Genomic DNA, 23,280 nt, shown 5'->3' with positions numbered 1-23,280 from the left:
TTTAAAACACAGCAACATTTTTAAGATGATTTGCCATTCCCAAGCATGATTTTTTTTCACCTTCATAAGCATGGATGCCTTTTAACATTACTTTTATAACTTTAATTGGTATATTTTTCTCAGAAAGACTAAGTTTGCCCTTAAATCGAGGATGGTATTCTTTATTTCATTTTAATGGCAAATACAGAAAAAAATTTATTGCACAGCAGTAAGTTTTATTCTTCTATAGCAAGATTTGAGAAGCTGCTAGTGCAAAAAAAACTTATTAAAACCAAATATTGTGCCTGATCAGCAGCTATATTTCAGATCTCATCATATGCCTAAATTACCTTTTCTCATAATTAATACAATCTTTAGCACACATTTATGAGTTGTATCCTACACAATGATTAAATCTTACAAATAATTAAAATGAGTAAAAATGAAGAGATTTGTGGCTGATGATCTATGCAGAAAAATTTATTTATTTTTTTAAAAGTTGAATGTGAGCAACAGTAACTAAAATGTCCACAACACTTGCATTGAAATAATTTAGTTTTATGCTTAGGAAAAATCATGCTCTAAACTTTAGAGTGAGATATTTAATCCTCAAAATAGTTGCTTGAGTGAAAATAGCAACTAGGGATAGCTTTTAATTACAACAGTATCTATCTTTTACTGCTCATGCATATACCTATTCATCACACCAAGGGAAAAGATGAACTAAATAGACAAATCCTGAAAAATGTTTATATTTATGTAGAACAATAATAACAGATCTGCTTCTACTTACTAGGGGCAGACAATACGAGTTACCATATAGATAAATGTTACGTTAGAGACCAGATCTGAATTTTGTTTTGGAATTATGAACTAGTTGAAAAAAGGAACATATTTCTAAATGTCATTCTTATTTTTTTCCAGAATTATTATTGTATTCCTTCATCTAACCAGTTCTCATTACAAGTCCTGTGTCTCACATCTTTCTTTGATAGTTTGGACCATGTCCCCAGATGAATTTATATTACACATATTACCTGTTTTCTTCTTCATCAGTGAAGAATATGGTCCCTAAAGATGAAATTGGCTTAGATGATCTGAAGCTGATATGACAATTTAGTTTCATATTTGTGCCATTTGATGAAAGAATTATATCTTGTCCTTCTGGAAACCGTACAGAAAAAGGGCAAATCTTGTCACCATCTTCAAGTTCAAGTTCGGGAAGTTCAACTTGAATTCGTGATGACCTGCATTAAAAATAAATAGTATTGATAATTGTGCTCACAGTTTGACAAAAAAAAAAAAAAAATTCACAGATTCACACATTTATGAAGCTGCTTTTTTAAATACAGAGGAATAACTTCAGTTTTGAAGTACATGCCAACTGAAACTAACTGAAGAGTTAAAATTCCCTTAGCATTTAAATGCTAGTTTGTTTTATACAAACATTTCTCAACATTTTTGTAATCAGCCACAAAAGCTCAAAATCCAAATAATGAACAATTTCTATTCACTGTGCTACCAAAGACTTAACTGTTACTTACTTCCTTACTCATGCTTTCTCAGAGGTTTCCTAAACCTAAATCTTTCATTAATATTGATCAAACTGCATTATAGCACTTCAAGGCACTTTAGCGTTCAGACAAGTTGTACAATAGCAGTATTAAGTGGAAATTTGTCAATATATGTATTATTTTCCTGGTTATGTAATTTATGGTTCTAGTCCAAAATGACAATGCCAGTCAGTCCAAGACAATACTGAATCCTTTCAGATGCAATCACTGAGTTCACTACATGCCTCTTCATAAACTGCTACAACTCAAACAAGATTAGATGTTAATAATTTGAACATAAAGTGACTTTAATTATTTTTTTGCAACTTAAAAAGTTTTCTTCCAGTTATTCAAGTATTGGAACGGTATCTGTATAAGTTTAACAAATGCATAATCTTGCTGTTGAAGTACAGAAAGAAAAGTTGAATCTCAGAGACCAGAGAAGCTTATTTTCAAACACTTTCCAGACGTAAGAGTATCCGGAAAGAACTATTCCAAAAGACTAAGATTTCTATCAGATTGGAATAGATGTGGTACTGGGTTATGTTACATATGATGAAGATCTTGAAAATGCTCTCTTTTGCATTCAACTAACAAGATGAAGTGGGTGATCCACAGAATAATGAAAAAGTTATGACTTATTTATTCTATTAAATAACATACTTAAAATATTTGTGCTGTGCTTTTTTTTTTTTTTTTGATAGTAAAATGTTGCTTAGGAAGTAAATAAGAACAATGGTCAGGGTGGGGGGTGAAAAGAACCCCACCCACTCCATCCATTATCCAAACACCAGCTGAATTTAAAAACAGTGCTTTATAACCTTTGGAGTAGAGAAAATAAAACAACAAACTGGCTAAAGATAAGAGGAAATCCTGGTGGGGCTCGTTTCTTATTTCTTGTGCTATTACAAATAATTTTAAAAACACGTGGAAGAGTAAACATATCAGAAGATAGCTGCCTTGCGAAGCAGTAACATTTTGAGAACAGAACACACAGGTTTGCAGGATGTAGAGCAATATTAAATACATGAATTTTCTCTAAAATACACAGATTCTTTCTGCTGCTAAGCATAGCATTAATACTAGCCTTCACAAAGAAAAAATAATTCAATTTTTCAGGAGAGAAAAGAAAACAAGCATTATTCAGGAGTTTTGTAATAAACTTATTTTGACATTTTTACCTTAAGTAATCTTGGGGAATAATATTGATGGCTCTTTCAGTTTTCACATCCAGAGGAACTGGCATCAGCATTAAAAAGGGGGGATCAAAATTTATTTTTGGTGACTTCATAATACCAGACAAGGCTATTTTGTAATGTGATGGATTATCATCTAGACACACTGACACTTCAGATGCATATGTCCCAGGACAAGCTGTTAAAAAGGTTTTAAAAAATATATTTTACCATAAATATATACATATATACACAACTGAATATACACAACTAAAAGAGCTGTAGTAAGAACTTTTTTATTTTTTTAAGTTATCAGTACTATTTCTTAATCAAAATGTAGTTTAACATAAAGAACATGTTGCATAAGATTTATTTATTAAGAAAGTTTGGAATAATTGCTTGTAGTAAGCCATAAGACCATTATTTTTAATTTTGTCACAATTTCTTGAAGTTTTAAATTACCCTCCACTGAAAGCTTCCCCTGTTTTCTTGTATTCCCATCCCTTCTCACACCATCCTGCTAACTGCGGCTATACATCTTTCTATTGGATGGCAAACGTGCATTTTCTTTCACTGATAATACAAAGCAATGTTTAGCAACTGTTACACTATCAAAATGTTGTTTCAAACAAGGAAGTGTCATTTACCAACTTTTCATTTATTCCCACCAACTGAAAAACCATCAAAAGAACAAAATTTTTATGTACAACTAATGAATACCTCTTGTATTTAGAATTAAATCCATATCACATGTTATAAGACAACACAAAAAGCTTAAAACTTCTCATTTTTGACAGAAACACCTTTCCCTTTGATTCTCCACTGTTAACACATTAAGACATGGAACTGGTAAAGTGAAAACCAGATGAAATAGGAACTTCTGGCAGTGTTTGCAACATCTGACTATTTCCAAGTTAAATGGAAGTTAGTTTTAGGAGACAATATTGCTGAGAAGGCTAGGAAGCTCATGCTTCTAAGTTTTGATACATCAAGAACATTTTTATTTTCCTAGCACTTAGCTCTCTTATGAGGGAAAGGTGAGAGAAACGCCATCAGAAAAGTTCACAGAAGAGTGAACAGGAAAGTTCATATGTAGAGCCAAACAGGATTTTTTTTACATGCTTATAAGAAGAGAGTAACACGTTACTCCCATCTACAAGCTAGACAGACTTAAGATCCTACAGCTGTACTCTAATTAAACTGTATTTCTGGTATCGTATCTTCCTGTGTATGTATATCATACAGTAAAGTGACCAATAAACACCATAGGAAGGAATGCCATGAAGGAAGAAAAATAGAAGGGCAGATGCCATCACCAAAGAACATGTTATTTTCACTAACTCATAGTTTGAAGTATTCATATTAACTATTTCCCACACAAACTTTTCATCCTTACGGTACATATAAGTTATAAAAAATCAATTAATTACATGATTACATTTCCCATAGAATCCCTGACTTGACCAGAATGCAGAACAGAGAATGCTCTTTCCGTGTACCTCATCACCCTCTGTGTGGACCCACATTTATTAAAATTGAAATACTGCATAATATGTATGCTAATAATGAGCTCATGTCAGGGAAGAAAAAAAAAACATCAACAACAAAACACTAGCATGTTGCAAAGCAAAACTGTCCTCATTTTAAACAAAGGAAAGAAGACCAAAAAAAAAAAAAAGTGAATGATCCCATTAAGTTTTGTTCATTACTTTGTTATTGTTAGGACAAAAGTTTTCAGAATATTTCATGTTAAATAAACTACTTGAAATTAATAAGAATTATGTCCTGAACTGGCAGTTGAGGTCACAAATACTTAAGGTCACAAGGAAAGCAAGTCAGATGCTGGTTTATCTGGAAAAGTGAAAGGTATATAAAGAGTACTGTTTTAGCTAAACTTGTATTTCACTAAATGTGAAAAATATGGCAAAGCTAAAGCCATAATATAAACCCTGTGTTATTTGCCACACACAATGCAATCAGCATGCTGAAGAAGTCTTCTCCATCACTGCACAGTAACCTGGAATCAAGGTTGTGTAGATCAAACGAACTAGGGTGCTAGAGAATAAATACTGCACAATTTAAAATTAGGAATCACTTAAAGAGAAGAAATAGCAAGATCCTTTGTAAATTATTATTAAATCTTTCTTCCTCATACTAATCTCTTAATTTCTTTACATCCTGTTATTTCCTTTGACCCTTCAGTTATTCAGCTTCACTTAACAGCACTTTCTGTTAATGTCTATTACCTTCTTTTTTTTTTCACCATTAAGTGCAAAGGATGCTTCTGCCAAGCCTGAGAATACCTTCCACCCCATTCACCCATAAACTGACATGAATCTCAACCAGATTTTGTTTCAGTCTTGTGAGCAGTAAGAAGAAATTCCAGATGTGGACCTCATATAAACTGAGTTACGAGATGAAATTTTATTAATAAAAAATATGTATGTTTTTTTATTTTTCTGAAGTATTCAAATCACTTAGCCAGGAAAAACTAAATATTCAGAATTCTGTGGTATATATGTATATGTACATATATGTGATATATGCATTCTGTCATTTACACCTTTCAGGACTACGCTCAAAGTAGTAGCAAAGTGCTTTTGCTACTGTTTTGATATACTACCATTAATTTCTCTAGCAACTAGCAGTCCAGCAGATGTGGAAGTTTTCCTTAGGGAGAGTCTATGGTAGTTACAAATCTGTCTAAATTTGCAGAGTAATAACAAAATCTGTACAATTATTTGGGAAATTTCCTCTTTGTTTTTGATTTTTTTTTTCTGGATGTATATATTAAGGTAAATAAGCATTCATTGCCTTACCTTAAAACAACAACAAACATCTGGATAAAGGAACACAACTTTTCAAAGCATATATGTGCATATATTCAATAGCTGCTTCATTTTCAGTCCAGTTTGCATTAGAAAACCCATCCAGCTCTGACTGCTTAACTCCCTAGCATATTATGCTGGGACTATAACTATGCAAAGTCCATATTAATAAAAGCATAAACAGAGGTTGTATTTCTGCTGCAAGTCAGTTATACATATATGCAAGTTCTCCTCCAGATACATCTCACACACTTCCAGAGGAGAAATATTTCAGGTCCCCTCATCTTCTACTTCACCTTTTTTGGTTTCAAGTTAAACAGCAAAAGTTCATTCAAAAGGCCATCTCTATAAGGATGTCCATATTCCTTGATCCTCTCTATCAGTATAAATCTTCCCCCCTCCCCCCCAAAGAAATCTTAACTTTCTAATAGCATGTTTTCCAATCTTTTGAGAGTGGGGGGGGAATAAAGTAAAACCCTTATCTCTTCTTCTCACCCTCTTAAGTCTGTATTAGATGTTACTCACTTCCTACACTTGTCTCCCAAATAAATATTGCCAGTTCCGTTGCCCTAGACTTTCTGATAATTCATGCCATGCTACATGTATACACTTTCAACATAAATGGGTGCCAATAATGAATTTGCGTACACTGGAATACAGACTTCAAAACAGAGAAGTTACAGACAGTTAAAAGCTAATGATAAGCCCTATTAAAAAAAATAATAATAATAATCAAAAGTGAACTAATCATTTCCCCACAAAACCTGTTATTAGGCATAGTTATTTAATCTCTTACTGTTGTAGAAAAAAAAACTAGAAGATGGAGGGTGTGATGTTCCCATATGCCCATTACATAACTATCACATCTTCCAGGGACACTGAATTCCTTTTAGCTCACTGGCACATTTGGAAGTATTTTGCCAGATCTATTTTTATTTTTATTTTTTTAATATATATCACAATAAGATATGGTGAATTTTTTCATATACCATTAATACAGTACATTAGTACAGCAGAAAAGGATCAAATTGATACTTCCTCAGTTCTCAAGAATCCCTATTAAACTGGTAATTTTTTGAACAGGTAGAATCATATTACCACACATCATACAAAACTCTTGCATTTAGTTTACTACCATACCATTACGCACTTGTTATTACAAATATCATGGAATATTTGAACACATGACTCTAATCCACACTCAAGGTTCTTCTTATGGCTTGTTCATCCCCACATACTACATGTTTACAGTACAAACATATGAAGGTGATTAGCCCAGCCTATTCATTAATAAGGTCTCCTGTGTGGGTTTTGTTGTATCTAATGCTCTGTTACAAGAAAGTAATTATTTTCAGTGATGGGTTAGTACAAGGAGACTACTAATCACAAGAAAATACTTTGAATAACAAATTAAGGGCAATTGATTTTTACAATGATTTGTTTTTCTGTAAATAAAGGATTGGGAAAAGAGTGAAAATAAAAATAACTTCAACTGACAATTATTTACCAGTCATCTTCATGTATACATGCATTTGAGTTTACACAAACAATTTATCCAGTAATTTAAAATACTGTCTTTTATTTGCATGCTTTTTTCAGCTTCAGCCTTTGCAACACTTGAGCATTTTTTAATACATTCTCACAATATAAACACCTAACTAGCACCAACCATCATATGATGACTGTGCTAGTTGTTTGTTTCAACTAGGGGATAATTGTTTCCTCTACAGCTGCTGCATAAAATAGTATTAGACAAAATCCGTAAAATTTCCTTTGTCTGAAATGCTACAGTGTTATGGAGAAACAGGAGAAAATGAGACACTGTGCTCTCCCAGGCCCTCAAACCATTACAGATCTGGACATATAGCTTGACTGTTCTTATTTTCTAAGTCTAGTATTGCCCTGAGCATCCTTAAAACCAACCCCACAGATTTAATCATACATAATTACTTCTGAAATGGTATATTCTTCCTTTCTCTCCAAGCTATATATGTTAACCTAATACATGTAAAATACAGCTATATCATCTCCTATTAGACAAATTATTTGCTTTGAATTTTAGAAACAAAATGATTTGTTTCAAGTCACAAATATGTCACAAGTGATTATTTTCCTGTGATCCACAATTACTCCATCCATGTGCATACTTCTCAAAAACTTCTATTAAGATACCATCTTAGAAGTTTCAACACTTATTTTGGAGGTTTTAGTAATTGAAAGACCACTGAAAAAATATGATACCCTACTGAAAGCAAAGTAGAAATTTATAATGAAGGACTAAGAGTTATAGTAAACCACACATGTATTTTTTAATTACAACTCAAACATCACAGGAGGTTTTGAGGGTTTATTTTTCACTTTCCATCCTACAATACCATTCCTCTTTCCTCTACATTTTTACTCCAAAGAACTGGGATCATGATATGTTTTTGTGTCTTGACTTTTATAACTTATATGTTTGTAGACTCGCATCTCAACATTTTCTCAGAAATTCAGAACTTAACCCAAAACCTTTCTTCTGGTTAGACACACTTTCCATATACAATTTAAGTAGATCCTTATGTCCTTCAAAAGAAAAGTGAAATTCCAAGTCCATATTTCTACAAGTCTGTATAACTGAACATCTGAAAAGAAATATCTCCCACTGTTTTCTCCTATGATATCACTCTGTTCTGTACAATCTTCTTGTCTTCCTGCTCCCACTGTTTAACTCCTTCTTATTTATACATTCTAACATTTTCTAGCACCCTGAAACAATTTCTTCTTTCAATTCACCCAGTATCCTTGGATCTCTTTTTTTTTTTTTTTATTTCATATTTATCCCCAAACCAGCTCTTTAACATTTTCATTTATGATTTATTTTTGATAGCTTCCATAAGTTATCACTCAAAATTGATTGAGGACCTGCAGACATGCAGACAAGATGCAGATGGGATCATATCACTTGGTTCCAAAACTAAACATCACACTAAGTATAGAATAGAACCTACACAGTAAAAAAAAAAAAAAAAAAAAACTTTATTAAGTACATTTTTATGGCTGTTTCATAAACGTGTTTCAGAGCCAAAACTTAGGGTTTTAGTGATTTACTTTGGAAGAACATCAGGGATAGGAGACAAACTGATGCATCACAAATGTAAATATACTATAAATATTTTTGCTCAGTCTTCCAAAAGTAAATGGCATTTAACTTTCATCTAGCAGTTTAATTTGAAATAATATAAAATTGAATAGAATAACTTAAATACCTATTTCTAAAAGGATACCTCATGAACATGTCAGAAGTGTAAAAAAAAAAAAAAAAATACAACTATAGATACTGATTAGGTCAGAGACTTTCCAGGTAATATATGCCGAAAGAAATACTCTTTCAGTCAAGTCAGGATTTGTTACTCAAAATTAAAAATAAAAGAATATAAAGAAAACCACTTCCTAAACAATTCTGCAACGGTCCTTGTACATTAGTTACTTTTCCATGTCATGAAACAAAATCACAGACCAACCATAAGTTGAAAACAAAAGCTACCAAGAAGATATAATACATAATGGAAAAACTTTCTAAAGTAAAGCAATCAACTCCAAGTAACATATGCAATTGAATGCTGCTCTTACATATTCACAACAAATATGCAGAGCAACATTTAATACAGTATTCTCAATTTATCATACAGAATCATGGCAAGACTCATGCCTATAGATCTTTAGGATTTACAAACTAATTTTCAATTATATCAAATAGTTTGTGGGGCTTAGAGGTTTGTAGAAGTTACAGATTTCAACTGTATCATCAAAAATAGCAGGAATATGTGACTTTAGGAAAGGGATACTCACTTGCTGACTCTGAATCATACCCAACCAACAAGACATCTTTTCTTCCCTTCAAGAATGCTGGCACTACCAGTAGGCCACATACAATTGTCAGTACCGCTCAGTTCTGTGAGGGGCTTTATTAATGTACAGTGTTACATTACTCTCTACCCAAAACACTTGTTTGACTGGGAATAATGTAAAATCTTAATGCTCTGCCATTCCCACTGTATGTGGTTGATTATCATCTTCTTGCATGCTCCCGGTGTTTGTTAGAAATCTATTTTATATTTTTTACTTGGTCTCTGGTTCTCTGAGCAAACTATTCAGAAATTTATATATGTATCTATGTACATATATATATATATATATATATATATATATATAAGACTTTGTATCTTCTGGAGGAAGGAAATTTCTGTTCTTGTCTAAGTTCTGTCTGTTGGGGGGGGGGGGGGGGGGGGGGGAGGAGGGAGAATCACACACACTCCAAGTACTCTTGGAAAGTGGTGTAAATATTTAAGCCAGTTGGCACAAATACACATTAAGGAGCAGTGCTAAAAATAATTTAGGTATCCTAGCATTTAAAGCCTTCTGTGTGCAAAACAGACTTTTCATATATTGCTATGCAAATGATTCCATGTTTTATGTTAGGTCTGCAGCTGTCTTTTTTCTCAGAACTTCAGCATGTCTTTTTGGCATTTTGGTTGACTATTTAGTCATGTTAACTCAGAGGTCATCAAAGTAAGTGCTAGTCTTGATTCATCAAAGAAAGTGACTTAAGCAAATCTATGAAAATGCCAAAAATGTCCAAAATACCCGTAGAAGAACTCACAAAATTACTTACGAGGGCAGAAGAATACAGTAATACTGATTTTTTGTCCCGGATCAAGAAATCCAGCATGCAGGCTAAATTTGAAAATACTGTCTTGTATATTTTTGCCTGCATCATCGCAATTCAATTTCCATGTCAAATACTGCCTTGAGATATTCTTCAGGTCAAGCTCCTATAAATATTTACAGAGAAAGGAGGGCATGATGAAAGAGGAAAAGCAGCAAGCATCATGATACTTTTCACATTGCTCTGTCCAAAGCATTTCTTTTGCAATCAGATCAGATTGAAAGCAAGAAAACACTAGAAAGCAATGAAGAACCCAGTTTACTTTATTTGTAAGGCGAAAAAATGAGTGTTCCCATTAGCGCAGACTAAATGATTTCCAGTCACTCACCAGTGATCAAAGACAATGATCAACATATTGTGGTGGGAGTGCTTAGCCAAATAGAAACAAGTATTTACTGATACAAGTGGAGTAAAGCAAGAACTAAACACATGACTTGGAATATTAAAATTTACAGGTGGATATACAGAAATTACAAAAATTTCAAAGTAGGTTTTCAAAACCTATTCTTTCAATCCAATATGAAAACAGTGGGAATAACACCACCAAAGAATCTATTCTTTGATGTCAGAGTTGCTCTGTCTCATGGTGCCCATTCTTTTTCATACAACAGAAAGCCAAGATGAGCCCAATGCTGAGCTTTGAAAAATTTTCTAGTGACCAAAAACAAGTATGAAATCAAAATCTGAACAAAATGATGATGGAAAAAGTTCAACATACATAAAAGCGTATGTTTGGAACATGATTGGATTTTGAGTTCCAAATCTATATTCTTACCCAGTCATTTTTAAGTAATTAAAATATATAGCCAAGAATAACTATAACAACGTGTTTACGTACCTGGGAATTCAGACTTTCATCAGGACTATTGTAACGTATACAACTTGAATGTTGTGTAAATGTAAGTTTCATTGAGGAGAACTCCAGTGGTGATTTAAGTACTGTTGGAAATATTAAGTAAGGATGTTTATATGGTATTGTTTTGACACATGGTTCCTCAAAGTCCTTTCATAAAACCACTGTTTCAGCTCATATTTAGCAGAATTGCTTCTCCCCTTTATTAAAGCTCTAATTTCATTTTACTGTTCCCATGCTATACGACTACTAAATAGCTACCATAACTGTCTTATTATGACCCTTTAGTCACATTCAAATTATTTTAATTTTACATCTACCACACAGCATCTCATCCTGAAGATGTTATAAACAGAGTGTCACATGCTCTGCCTGTTACAGATGAATTCAAGGACATTCAGACTATATATACACAAGCATACTTTAGAGATTAAAAGCAATGCTTCTTAAAAGAGGACCTAGAATATCTTCAGTCAACTGCTTTAGTTATATCGAGTATGATATATATATAAATAAATTCATTTATGTAACAATAGAATAATGCAGAATATTATTTTCATGTAATTCTATACACACATTCAAATTCACTGATGTTACTTACAGACCCTGTATTATTTTATTAGTTACATATAATGCATTTGCATTTGTGATGGTAATTCATCAGTAAAGGCATAAAACATTTTATCACAACAGCATTCCTCTTAATTTCATATAGCTAGAATAAAGAAACCAGAACAAAGGATGAAGTTTAAAATGAGTATTTCAAAAAAACAAAGATGTATATTTCCACAGGAGTCTTCATTTTGCCTCTGCACTTGGTTAATCAGCTGGGAATGAATGTAGCAAGCATACGGTATATTAAAATCTGCAAGTTTGCTTCACACCCCTTGAGAAAGTTTGTTGATCAATTCTCTCTTCCCTTCAAAAAGCCCGAAGCGCTTCTTGATCTTATGTCTCACATTACGTAAAGACCAGTATTATCCACATTTCTCTAAAACAAAGACATATAACCTCTGTAAACTAATATTGTTTCAAACCAGGACCTCATCTTTGGAATGCTTCCACCAACTAACGTACAATTGTGCCAGTCACTGAGTCCTCCCACCTCTTGCAGAAACTGTCTATACAAGGTAAACACCACAAGAATAAAGGACTAGACACAAGATGGAAGGGAAAGAAAAAGATAAACTCCATGAAGAATCTGAGAGATTGATCAATTAAAAAAAAAAAAAAAAAAAGATCACATGAGGTCATGACAGGTACTACGCATTCTTCCTTTTCTCTGGATCAGGTAGGGATTGCTATAAGTACATAACATTTTCTTTAACTGTTTCTTTCTGTTATCAGAATGAAACAATTAAATGGTTCTGAAACATTTTTCACAATCTGTTGGAAGCTGATAAGTGATTTTTTGCTTTGATTCTGAATTTAAACAAGTTTGAAACTGATTTTCCACACATCAAATTTATCATTTCTATCAGCTCCAGTAAGAGTAGAGGACAGGATTTCATAGAATCATAGAATCATTTACGTTGGAAAAGACCTCTAAAATCATCAAGTCCAACTGCTAACCTAGCACTGTCAAGTCTACAACTAAACCATGTCCCTAAACACCCACATCTTCTGAATACATCCAGAGATGGTGACCTAGACACTTCCCTGAGCAGCCTGTTCTAATTCCTCACTATCCATTTAGTGAACAATTTTTTCCTAACATTCAACTTAAAATTCCTTTGGCACAACTTGAGGCCATTCCCTCAACAAGCTTGTAGCTTGGGAGAAGAGACTAGCTAGAAATTGTAGCCACCCATCCTTTGAGATGGTTATAGGGCATGATAAGGTCTCCCCTGAGCCTCCTTTTTTCCCCTAGCATATGTCACACATTTACAGAAAGTTCAGCTTTACATATATTAAAAATATAAGTTAAATACAAACCATTATAAGCATTCACCACCTGCTTTAAGTCCCCAGTTTACTTACCAACTGCTTTAACTCTACAGACTGGAACAGCCACAGTCACTGCCTGTGGCCGTGGAGCAACAGTGTGCTTTACAGGCCCAACAGAAGTTGCAGATACAGAGCATTGCTGTAGCAATGGAAAGTCATCCCAAGGAGTATTAACTGTAAGAGTGAAGTCATACGCTGCCACCTAAAGAATACAAATGCCATTGTGGTCACCTTCCCAAAGAAAGTAGTACTTCTTGAACCACCTGAGTGGTAATGTTGTTTTTTATTACTATTTCATAATTATAAAAACTAACTTCAGAACTAATCATGATAATAATAGGATGTTTGTTTATTACCATCAAGTGTGAGTCATTAAAGTATGTAGTAATGAGCCATTTTTGCCCCATCAAGGAAAAAAATGTATACCCCAAAGTATCTGGGTTATCAGCACAGCTACAAACAAGGCTTGTGGTAAATCACTGTGCTGTGCTCCTTTCCATCCTGAGCAGGAAAAAAAAAAAAAAAATCGAAAGTGCAGTCCAAAAGCATAACCATAAGAAACAAGGTGGGAAACAAAAATACATAAATTAAGAAAGCATTTTTCCAACGTCGAAGAGAAAAACTCAGCTGTTATGGTATAGCCAACATAAATGAAATTGGTTCAGAGAACTAGGTGGAACATGAGTTAAAACTGACATAATTCAGCAAAAAAGAAAAATAACCTGACAGGTTATGCATGTGATAAACCTAATTTATTTCACAGTGCACTTTTCAAGAAGGTATTGCATACCTTTCACTTGATCTTGATCTTTCCAACACATCAGAGCAGTACACTCTTCAGAGAAAAAGATATGGATAACCATAACAAACGTAACAGAAGAAAAAACAAAACATCTACCATAAAAACACTGTTGGAGTCTTTCAGTCACTTACCTTGAAATCTTCAGAAAGGATTCTGGCCTACAAAACCTGTATGCTGCTTAAAACATACAGTAAAGCCAAGCATATGAAAATGTTTAAAGCTTTCAAATACCCAAATACCACAGGAAATAGTGCATCATGCTTTATTGTTAGATATGTGGTAGTGAGTAAAATATATAAATGACAGGAAAGAAAAATAAAATGTGCTACCCCAAGAAAAGAAGCATATATTCATCTGTAACAAAATCAACCGGAGCTCAGGTGATGAGAAGCAAGTACACAGCATTTACAGTGTTTGGAATTCCAGCAGGGTTTTTAATACACAATTACAAGCTCCTGGTGAGCAAGATGTGTGCTGAGCATTGTGGAACTTTTCGCAAATTTGCATTCAGCAAGATGAAAACATGGGATGAAAGGAAATATTTTTAGATCATGGTGCCCTTGTTTATATTGATACTTCAAATCTGATAAGGACTAGATTCTATAACATAGAATTACACTTTTCAAAATTAAGATGGCAAAAGACATTTGAAATTTTCACTATTCTAATATTTGAATTGGATAATAAAGAAAGAGTGAGTAAAAATCTCCTGATGTGATTTAAATATTCTTCTAGTTTAGTACACCACATTAAATGCTTCATGTTACATCTTCAAAGTATGTGCTTGCATCATAAAACCAAATAATTAAAAGTTAGACTGAAAAAGGATCTTTTCTTCAGTGTTAGAAGTTCCTTTTACTTCAAAGTATGTACGAAATATGTTGCTACTAACAACAGTGGCTCCTTGCAGTTTTAGACAAAAACTTATATTTTCTTACAGTTGAAACTAAAAAGCATTGCATTTCAAGACTGAAATCAAAAATCATTTAAAACTTTATATGAAAACATATGAGAAGTTTGATAGATTAGAGCTGAACACATTCTTATTTGGTAACCTTAATAACTGTTAAAATGCATTAAAATTAATAAATTGAAAATTAAATTAAGTTTAAAAAATAAATTAAAAATTAAGAGACAACTGCAAAGTGATCCAATGTGAGAGAGGGAGAAGAAAATTTTCCTGGACTCTTTAGGTCAAGTATCTTGTATAACAGTCACAAACCAGACTCAATCAGAAGCTTTTATCATACTCCTCAAGCTGTACGTGAAGTTTGCTATACTGGTCACACTTAGCCACTGTACATCTTCAAAAATGTAAAATGTAATATGCTTCCCATATAAATAGCATATCTCACAAGCATTATGGCTCACCATAAACAGAAAAAAAAAAGGGTGGGGTGGGAAGAGATGACTGCACACCTCAGTGTGCACCTCAGGTGCAAAGATTACAGCCAGCCCTGGCAGCTCCCTAAAGCCAGCATGGACATCCTTACTTGTGAAATTTTAACACTTGGAACATCATTGCCAAGAAATGCTATAAAAAAAAAAGAGACCTAGAAAATCCCTTCCATCTCCAGCATGTGTCACTGGTATACCAGTATAATGATACTGCATTTTTCAAGACCTAGAAAGCTTGGTAAGATTAAAATGCTTTACCTATAATTGATAACATGACTTTATATATTTTTCCTATCCTGACTTAAACTAATTATGAGCATCAATTGGAAAGAAGGCATCATTTGCAAAGTGTTAGTCTTAGAAATTAGAAAGACTTTTAAAGAAGCTTTAAAAAGAATAGCCACATGCAACAAAGCAGCTTTTTGTTACGCGTTCACATAGAACACCTCCAAAAAAAGTAAGAAAAGTGGTGTAGGCTGCCACAAGAAGGTATCAATTCTTTAAATCAAGAATCTGCAATCTTTCATTTCATTAGGGGAAAAAAAAAAGAAAAAAAAGCTTTTTTTTCTCTCCTTAGAATTTCTAAACAGAGAAACAGAGTTGTGGATTTTTAAGAAATCTTTCTGATCAGAAAGTTCAGCTACCCAAACTCATATGAACCTATGAAATCGGTTTCATACAATGTGGATGACAGCGCTAAGCCTAGCATTGAAGAGTGAACTTAGCTGAAGGCCTTCCTGCCTCAGACCTAAGTACTCCATACACTGAAAATAACAAAAAGGGGAAACACCTACCCCAGAAGCCATGACAATTAAAAAGTTATTTTAAGTTATTAATATTAAAGTTATTTTATATAAAATTTGTGCATAAAAAATAAACAAATTCAAGCAATCTGAGTAGAACAAAAAGTTACATTTTTTTTAAATGAACTTTCAAAGCAGTTACCTCATTTCTATCTTTACTAAGCACCCTAATGCAGTAATGCTTTATATGTTATATGCTTTACAATAATAATTACCAAAATGTATGTTCTCAAGGTTGAGTGAAAAATTTTGCTTTCGAATCCAAGAATCAAATAGTTTATTTAGCACAAAGAGTACATATCTCCCTAAAATTAAAAGACTTGCTTTTATAGTACAACTTCACACCAAATTGCAAGTAAATCAATGAACTAATTTATGACTTCAAATTAACTTAAAACACCTGTATAAGAAAATAATCTTGTATTTACAACATAATATGCAGAGTGATCAAATATCTTGAAGCATTAGAAATCACTGAATTTTTGTGTAAAGGACCTTTTTAAAATTTATTTATAGCACTAGCAACAGACAGATTTTCGGCAGTGATACCTGAAGAGAAAGTGTAATGTACATTAAAAAAGCAGTTTGATTAAAATTTAAACCTAACTATCAAAGTAAACGGTACTGCAGAACCAAGGTTTTATGTACTGCAGCTGTATACGTTATATATTCTCAAAGTCTTGTAAGATTTAACATTAACTCTTCCTTAAAATATACAAAAAAAATTTAATGCAGTCTAAATTCCCCAGCTTTCCATCACATATAGCCAGCATAATGAATAATGTAAAAACTGTTCAAATCCATCATCGAGAACACAGAAATAAAACTAAATCCTTCCCTTGTATACAGAGATGTCAGAGATGGTGCACCAGCAATACCCTGATTATTTTGTAATTCGACAGCTGATTTTCCAGAGAATGCATCTCTTACACTGTGAATTCTGTGCATTAAAATAAATAAATAATTCCATCCTTATCAATATCAAAAATTAAAAAGGGGGGGGGGGGGGGGAAGGGAACACCTGTCACTTCTCTATATGAAGTCTAAACAACAAGTTCTGACAAGTGTGACTTGCTCCATTTGTCTCAATCAAAGCCCTCACAGGTCTCATTATTACACAGCTGTATATGTCATATTTTTTCCTAAGGTGCTGGAATTTTCTATTCCAAAATATATGTGTGTGTATATATACATGTATATATATAGTGTGTGTGTATATATATACACATATATATAGTGCGTGTATATATATATATATGCACATTGTATATATTGTATATATATATATATATATACACTATATCGTGTATATATATAATTATATACTATATAGTGTGTATATATATATACACACACTATATATAGTTGAAGCAGCACACTCCTGCACCTTGCTTTGCCTTTCTGCCTTACCAGAACTTGCATAACCTTGCTGCTAGCAGGTGGATCATCCTGCCTTGAGAAGCACAGTGAGAGCTAAGGACCAAAGATTGTCACTGAGCAAATATTCAACATGATAACACACTGTCCATTTCCCTGGCACAAAACAACAACAACAACAGCAATGAACTGCTCCTCAACCTAACAGACAATCAGCCTGCAGAACATGAGTCACGATCAAAAAAAGTCATGCTTCTTGGATAGGGACAAGAGAGTTCCAACAAATATTTGGCCGGAGGTTCGTGAGTTTTTTGGTTGTTTTATCTGTTGATTTGTTGCTGTTCTTTAAATCAATACGAATTTTTGTTTTACTCAGCATCTGAAATGAAATGACTTACAGCTGGCTAAACCTCCTTATATTGCAGTGAAAAACACGTGAAATGTAATCATTATTTGAGATACTTCATTAAAAGTGTAACAAAACAGAAAAGAAAGGATCATATAGCCTATATAAAATATGACATTAAGGATTTGCCAGCTTACCTATTTATATTTACTTATTTGTATATTGTTCTCACTTATGTACATCTATGCATATACATCTATCTGTAACTGCAAATGAATCCCACTATTCAACACTTTCCCACGAGGCAGAGAACTGTCACCTCCAACACCTTCTGAGAGGCTGGAGTAACAGGAAGGGAAAATCATGCCATACCTGGGCAGCATCCTAGCCTTATCTATAAAGCATCAATTTAATTTAATTGCTTAGGCTATTGGGAGAATTATCTCAAAATTTGTAGATGTTATTTTATAAACATGCCAATATACTTCATCTCTAATAATGTCTTATGATATCACATTAAATTGTTCATACTAAGTTTTAGCATAAATTGTGGCAGCTATTCAGAGTTGCTATGTGCTTACTTAGTCTGATGACTTAAAGCTTTTTAACATAAAAGGAAAACAATTACCAAGATGATTTTTGGCAGGAGTATTCAAGATTGATTCAATTTCACATTTCTAGTATCTACTTTCTTAGCACAACACAGATTTGTGGAGTTTTGTTGGTTTACGGATAGCATTGTCAGTAGTGATGACTACAGCAACAGCAGGAAGCTTTAGCAGAACCAGACAGCAGGCAGAAAGAATTCATCTCACTGGGATACAGAAGGCTTGCAGCAGCTGGGAGGTAAGCCGGCTAAGACCAGTTGTCCAGAAAACAGTGATGATATCAGAGAAACAGCTGTTCAAGTAGAGAGGCAGAATATAGTGCCAGCAACTGTGAAACTTGAATAGAGTAAGCTCAGTATAGAGAGATCTGAGCTTTTTCAAGAGCCTTTTTCCAAAGTCAGAAAAGAGATGGAAGAAATCTGATGAGAGAAGGGGCAAATCTAGATGCAGCAGAATGATAGCAACAACTCAGATCCAAGGATGAATGTTCTAAGAATCTGCAACTAATGAGAGTCTCTGATCACAACAAGAGATGCCGCTACCCATACCAATTTCTTAACAAAATTATGCTTATTATTAAAGATTTTATTTTATTATACTACTTTGCAGGAGCTAGATTAAAGAAAAGCTACAGCACCCTGGGGGTACAGGCACTTCCAGATGCTTTCTTGGTCATGCCATACTGGGTGGCACATTTAGTTTTCAAGGTTATCTGCCTTTTACATTAATCAGTGCTATTGCTCCCAGCTATCAGTGCTTCATTAAAGCTCAACAATGTTAACATGTGACCACCAGTGGGTTGTAAGTTGTAAGTGTATTTGGGCATGTCTTGCCTGGTAATCAGTAAGCTGCCTCCTGCCAGGCAAGAAATAGTATACTTGCAGCAGAATGGAAGCACTGGCTGCGCACTGAGCCTACCTAGCACAGGGTAGAGACAGAGAAAGGATGTGAGCACATGGAGAGAAGGGGAAATGGAAATAAATAAAATCTGTGAGAGCAGGGCTTATTAATTGGTTATGAGGCATGAGGCACCTCAGGGAAGTTTCCTTTTTGAAGCTCTTTTTTCCCTTACTTCTGAATGAAGCTGTTCTGCTTGGAGAAAAAAAAAAAAAAAAAAAAAAAGCACTCAAAGTTTGAAAAATTAAAAAAAGATGATATCACAGAGAAAAACTATAATCAACAGTTGCAATATATTTGACAGTGACTTATTTTTTTTTTAAAAAAGGAGCTATCAGAAAACAAATCAAGTTAAATATATTTTTTTTCCCCAAATTATATCATTAGAGCAGATTGCAAATTGATATAGCCTTGTCTTCAGTTAGGTTACCTTATCACCAGCATGAAATGATAGTTGGGGATGCTTGTTATTAACCATCGGTAATGCTGAGTCTGTAGCTCAGACTACAAGTGAAATAAACTAAATAAGTGGTTCAGAAGACTTCTGAGACAGTAGACGATTCTGCATGTTTAATCATTTGAATGTAGAGCAGTGTTAGAAGCAACATATCTATTCTTAATCCATCCTTACACTTGGCAAAGAAAGAAAACAGTAATATAGCTTAATTGCAGCAGGGGCAAATAGGATACTGGGAGGCACAAAAAAATCCCTATTTTGATAGTTTGGAGGGGATGGGGTTCATTTACAATTTTAGAGTTTATATTTCAGTAGTCTGGAAAGGGATGATTGGCCTTCTTCTATACTACTTTCTAGTACAATGAAGAATAAAGGATCAGTTTGTACAGCAGCACTATCACCAGAGAAACCCCATGCCAGAAGCAGGAAAAGAGCTGTCAGATATCAGGTTATGGGTCCCATCAATATGAACGTAGTTTAGAGATACACAACTTGTATACACAAATTTCTATTCTTGATCATTCATACCTAAATGAAAATGTCAGCATATTCCCTTCTGAGCTTCTCTTCAGTTTGATAGTAGGTCACTGGCGATATTCTGTGTACAATTTAGCATACCTTCCTAGCACTGTATCCAGTCAACACCTGCCTGCCTTGCCTATGTGAGTACTGCACCAGACAATGTCAAGATACTTATAAAGATATGACATCTACTGCTTCTCATCTAACCTCAAGGCCTGCTATGCTACTGGTGGAAATTAATTCAATTTCAAATAATTCATTTTTGATGAATATGTTAACTCATCCTCTGTCAAGAAAAATTCCGAGTAGCAAGCATACTATAAATTTACACCACCAGTTATTTATTTTGCAATGGTTTACCTGTGTGCACAAAATCTAAGCTGAAAGTAGTATGAGAAAGAAAACCACAGTGCTAAGAGATGCAGGCTGTAATATGCAAATATTTATTTGAATGATGCTTGGAACAGAGAACTCGACTTCTATTCAAACAATAAAATTGTAGGTAGGAAGGAGGGACAGTAGTAACAAGGGAGAAAAGAACATTGTTGGCCCTTCCAAGATGCATTGTCTCTGAAATTCATTTATTTTTTAAGGTAAAAATGAAGCTAATGGAACAGGTTTGTGTGCTGCAACTAGTTGTTTGTTCTGAAGGAGGTTTAAAATATCAAAGACTAGGTTTTGTTGCTGTTCATTGTTCTTCATATATATGAAAATCCCCAAACCCCCCACTTAAAAAATGTTGCTCAATAGGTTGAATTAAAATTTACTAAAGTGCTGCCCATTGACATGTACCACCAATAAAACGCAATGATCCTGATGTAAAACTAACCCATAGTCTCATATCTTCAATTTGTTTCCTTTCCTCCATTACAAAGCAACTTTGCTGATCATTATGACACACAAAACTCTTCTACTTTTGTAGTCCCTTAAGGTCATCTGAGAGTTAAACCATAAACAGCTGCAAATAGAAAACAGCCACCAATTGCTGAATGACTTAATGAACGTGTGGTAAGGATTTAAATGTATTCATTCTCTATTTTGAAGTCATTGGAAAAGTGTGTTTTCTTTGTGAGCATACTTTTAAGGAAAGAAGCAAAAGTAGTACGTTATTTCAAAACTTGTTTTCTTAATAATCAGGTTGCTATTACAAAACTATTGTACACACTAAAAAGTACATCTAGAATGTCTATATTCTCTCATCTTAGAAATATTAAAGAGTGCCAGTTTAATTTAGCTTAATCACCACTGCCCCATCAACCTACCTCTTTTGGCATGAAGGACAATGAGCACTGCAAAGATGACTTTCCCTCTAAGTCAACTGAATACAAATAAGGTTTTGAAGAACAGTTTTCAACCACTGTCAAACAAAATTCAGAATCAAGTTAGAGGTGTCATTACACTAAATATCAATTTTGTAATAATTGCAGTACGTGAAAGTGATTACCAACACAGGTATACATGTATAAATGGTAAATATTTCTCATCTAGTTATGAATGAATATAATATTTCTCATAAGCATTCTGGATGTAATTTTGAGAAGTGTTAATCACCACCTATCTTCAGTAAAGTCATTGATTTGGGGGAGTATTTGAAAGAAAAAAAAAAAAAAGATTTAATTTATCTTTGAAGAAAAGCATCAAGCAAAAATACTTAACTAAATAATAAGAACTCATACCACACGGGAAAAAATGGAATCTTAGAATCACGGAATGGTTTGGGTTGGAAAGAACATTAAAGATGACCTGGTTCCAACCCCCTGCCATGGGCAGGGACACCTCCCACCAGAGTAGGGTGCTCAAAACCCCATCCAACTTGGCCTTGAACACTTCCAGAGAGCTACCAACTTCTGTGGGCAACTTGTTCCAGTGCATTACCACCCTCATAGTAAAGAACTTCTTCCACATATCTAAAATAAATATCTATATGTATATCTAAAATAAATATCTACATATCTAATCTACCCTCTCTTAGTTTAAAACCATTACTCCTTGTCCTATCAATACAATCCCTAATAAAGAGTCCCTCTCCAGAGGGACATGGCTGAACCTTTTTTTTTTTTTTCCTAAATGACTTTCAGGAATAATCTGCACTACAGAAGTTTACCAGTAAGGCTTCCTTAATTTAGCAGGCTTTCAGGTCCAATTTTAAGGCATAGGCAGAAGCATGGGTTTCCAATACATAAAGTAAAACTGCTCTGAAAAATTATTCATCCTGAAGGCACACCGTTTGAACAGTACCTGACCTGACTGAACACCCCGTTACTTGTTTCAAGCACAAACTCTGATCTAGAAATCATGTGCAATGAGTCAATTCCCAAGCTGGCTAGCTGCCTCTTGTAGACAGTTTTGCAATCCTCATCCAAGTTAAGATGACTGACTAGGGGCACCCACTTTCCCTTTGAAATCTACCATGTGGAAGGAAAGCCCTCTGTTCTCATCAGATCATTTGTTGTGATCATCCACATGTAGTTCTACATAAGCACAACTAAACATTACAATATTGGCTTGCACAAGAAAAAGTATTGATTTCACATGTTTTCAGGGATAAGAGGCCATAAGAACATAAATTCTCTCATTAATGAAGTTGTTTAAAAACAGCAAAGGTGGTACCAGGACTGAATTAGAAAAGGGATGAGCAACAGTGAATGAAGAATAGGAAACTGCAGTCCTATCAAGAAACAAAGAATAGCAACTGAATTCCACACATTACCCCGATGTCATTCTAACTTGTAAATCATGTAAAACAGAGGTCTTGTGATTAAGGCACCATTAGAGGGAAAAAAAAAAAAAAAAAAAAAAAAGTCCAGACCTTTACAGTGACACTGAATTAACTTAAGAGTAAATATTGTCAAACCAGTGGATAGAAGTCCATGAACAGGAAATAAGTATAGCTGTGCTTTTGGGTTGACTTTTTGGTTGTTCTTGTTATTTGTTTTAATTGGTGAGAGGGTGCTCAGATATTTTTATATGCCTTTGCAACTACAGGCAAAAAAAAAAAAAAAATCTACAGGCAAACTGTCATTTTCC

At 33.9% G+C, this 23,280-nt stretch overlaps 1 protein-coding gene across 1 annotated transcript in view; it reads right to left on the bottom strand.

Moving 5' to 3' along the window:
* CFAP47 (cilia and flagella associated protein 47) overlaps positions 1–23,280 on the bottom strand; it is a 296,518-nt gene that overhangs the window by 243,809 nt on the left and 29,429 nt on the right. Inside the window, exons 21-26 of the mRNA XM_068686651.1 lie at positions 21,516–21,610; positions 13,077–13,245; positions 11,082–11,182; positions 10,190–10,349; positions 2,714–2,906; positions 1,017–1,226 (exon numbers count right to left, since the gene is read on the bottom strand). Coding sequence (XP_068542752.1) covers positions 1,017–1,226; positions 2,714–2,906; positions 10,190–10,349; positions 11,082–11,182; positions 13,077–13,245; positions 21,516–21,610 — 928 coding nt within the window. The remainder of the gene's footprint in view (positions 1–1,016; positions 1,227–2,713; positions 2,907–10,189; positions 10,350–11,081; positions 11,183–13,076; positions 13,246–21,515; positions 21,611–23,280) is intronic.

The sequence above is a fragment of the Anas acuta genome, chromosome 1 (assembly GCF_963932015.1).
Source record: "Anas acuta chromosome 1, bAnaAcu1.1, whole genome shotgun sequence".
NCBI lineage: Eukaryota > Metazoa > Chordata > Aves > Anseriformes > Anatidae > Anas > Anas acuta.
This window is presented reverse-complemented; position numbering and strand designations above follow the sequence as displayed.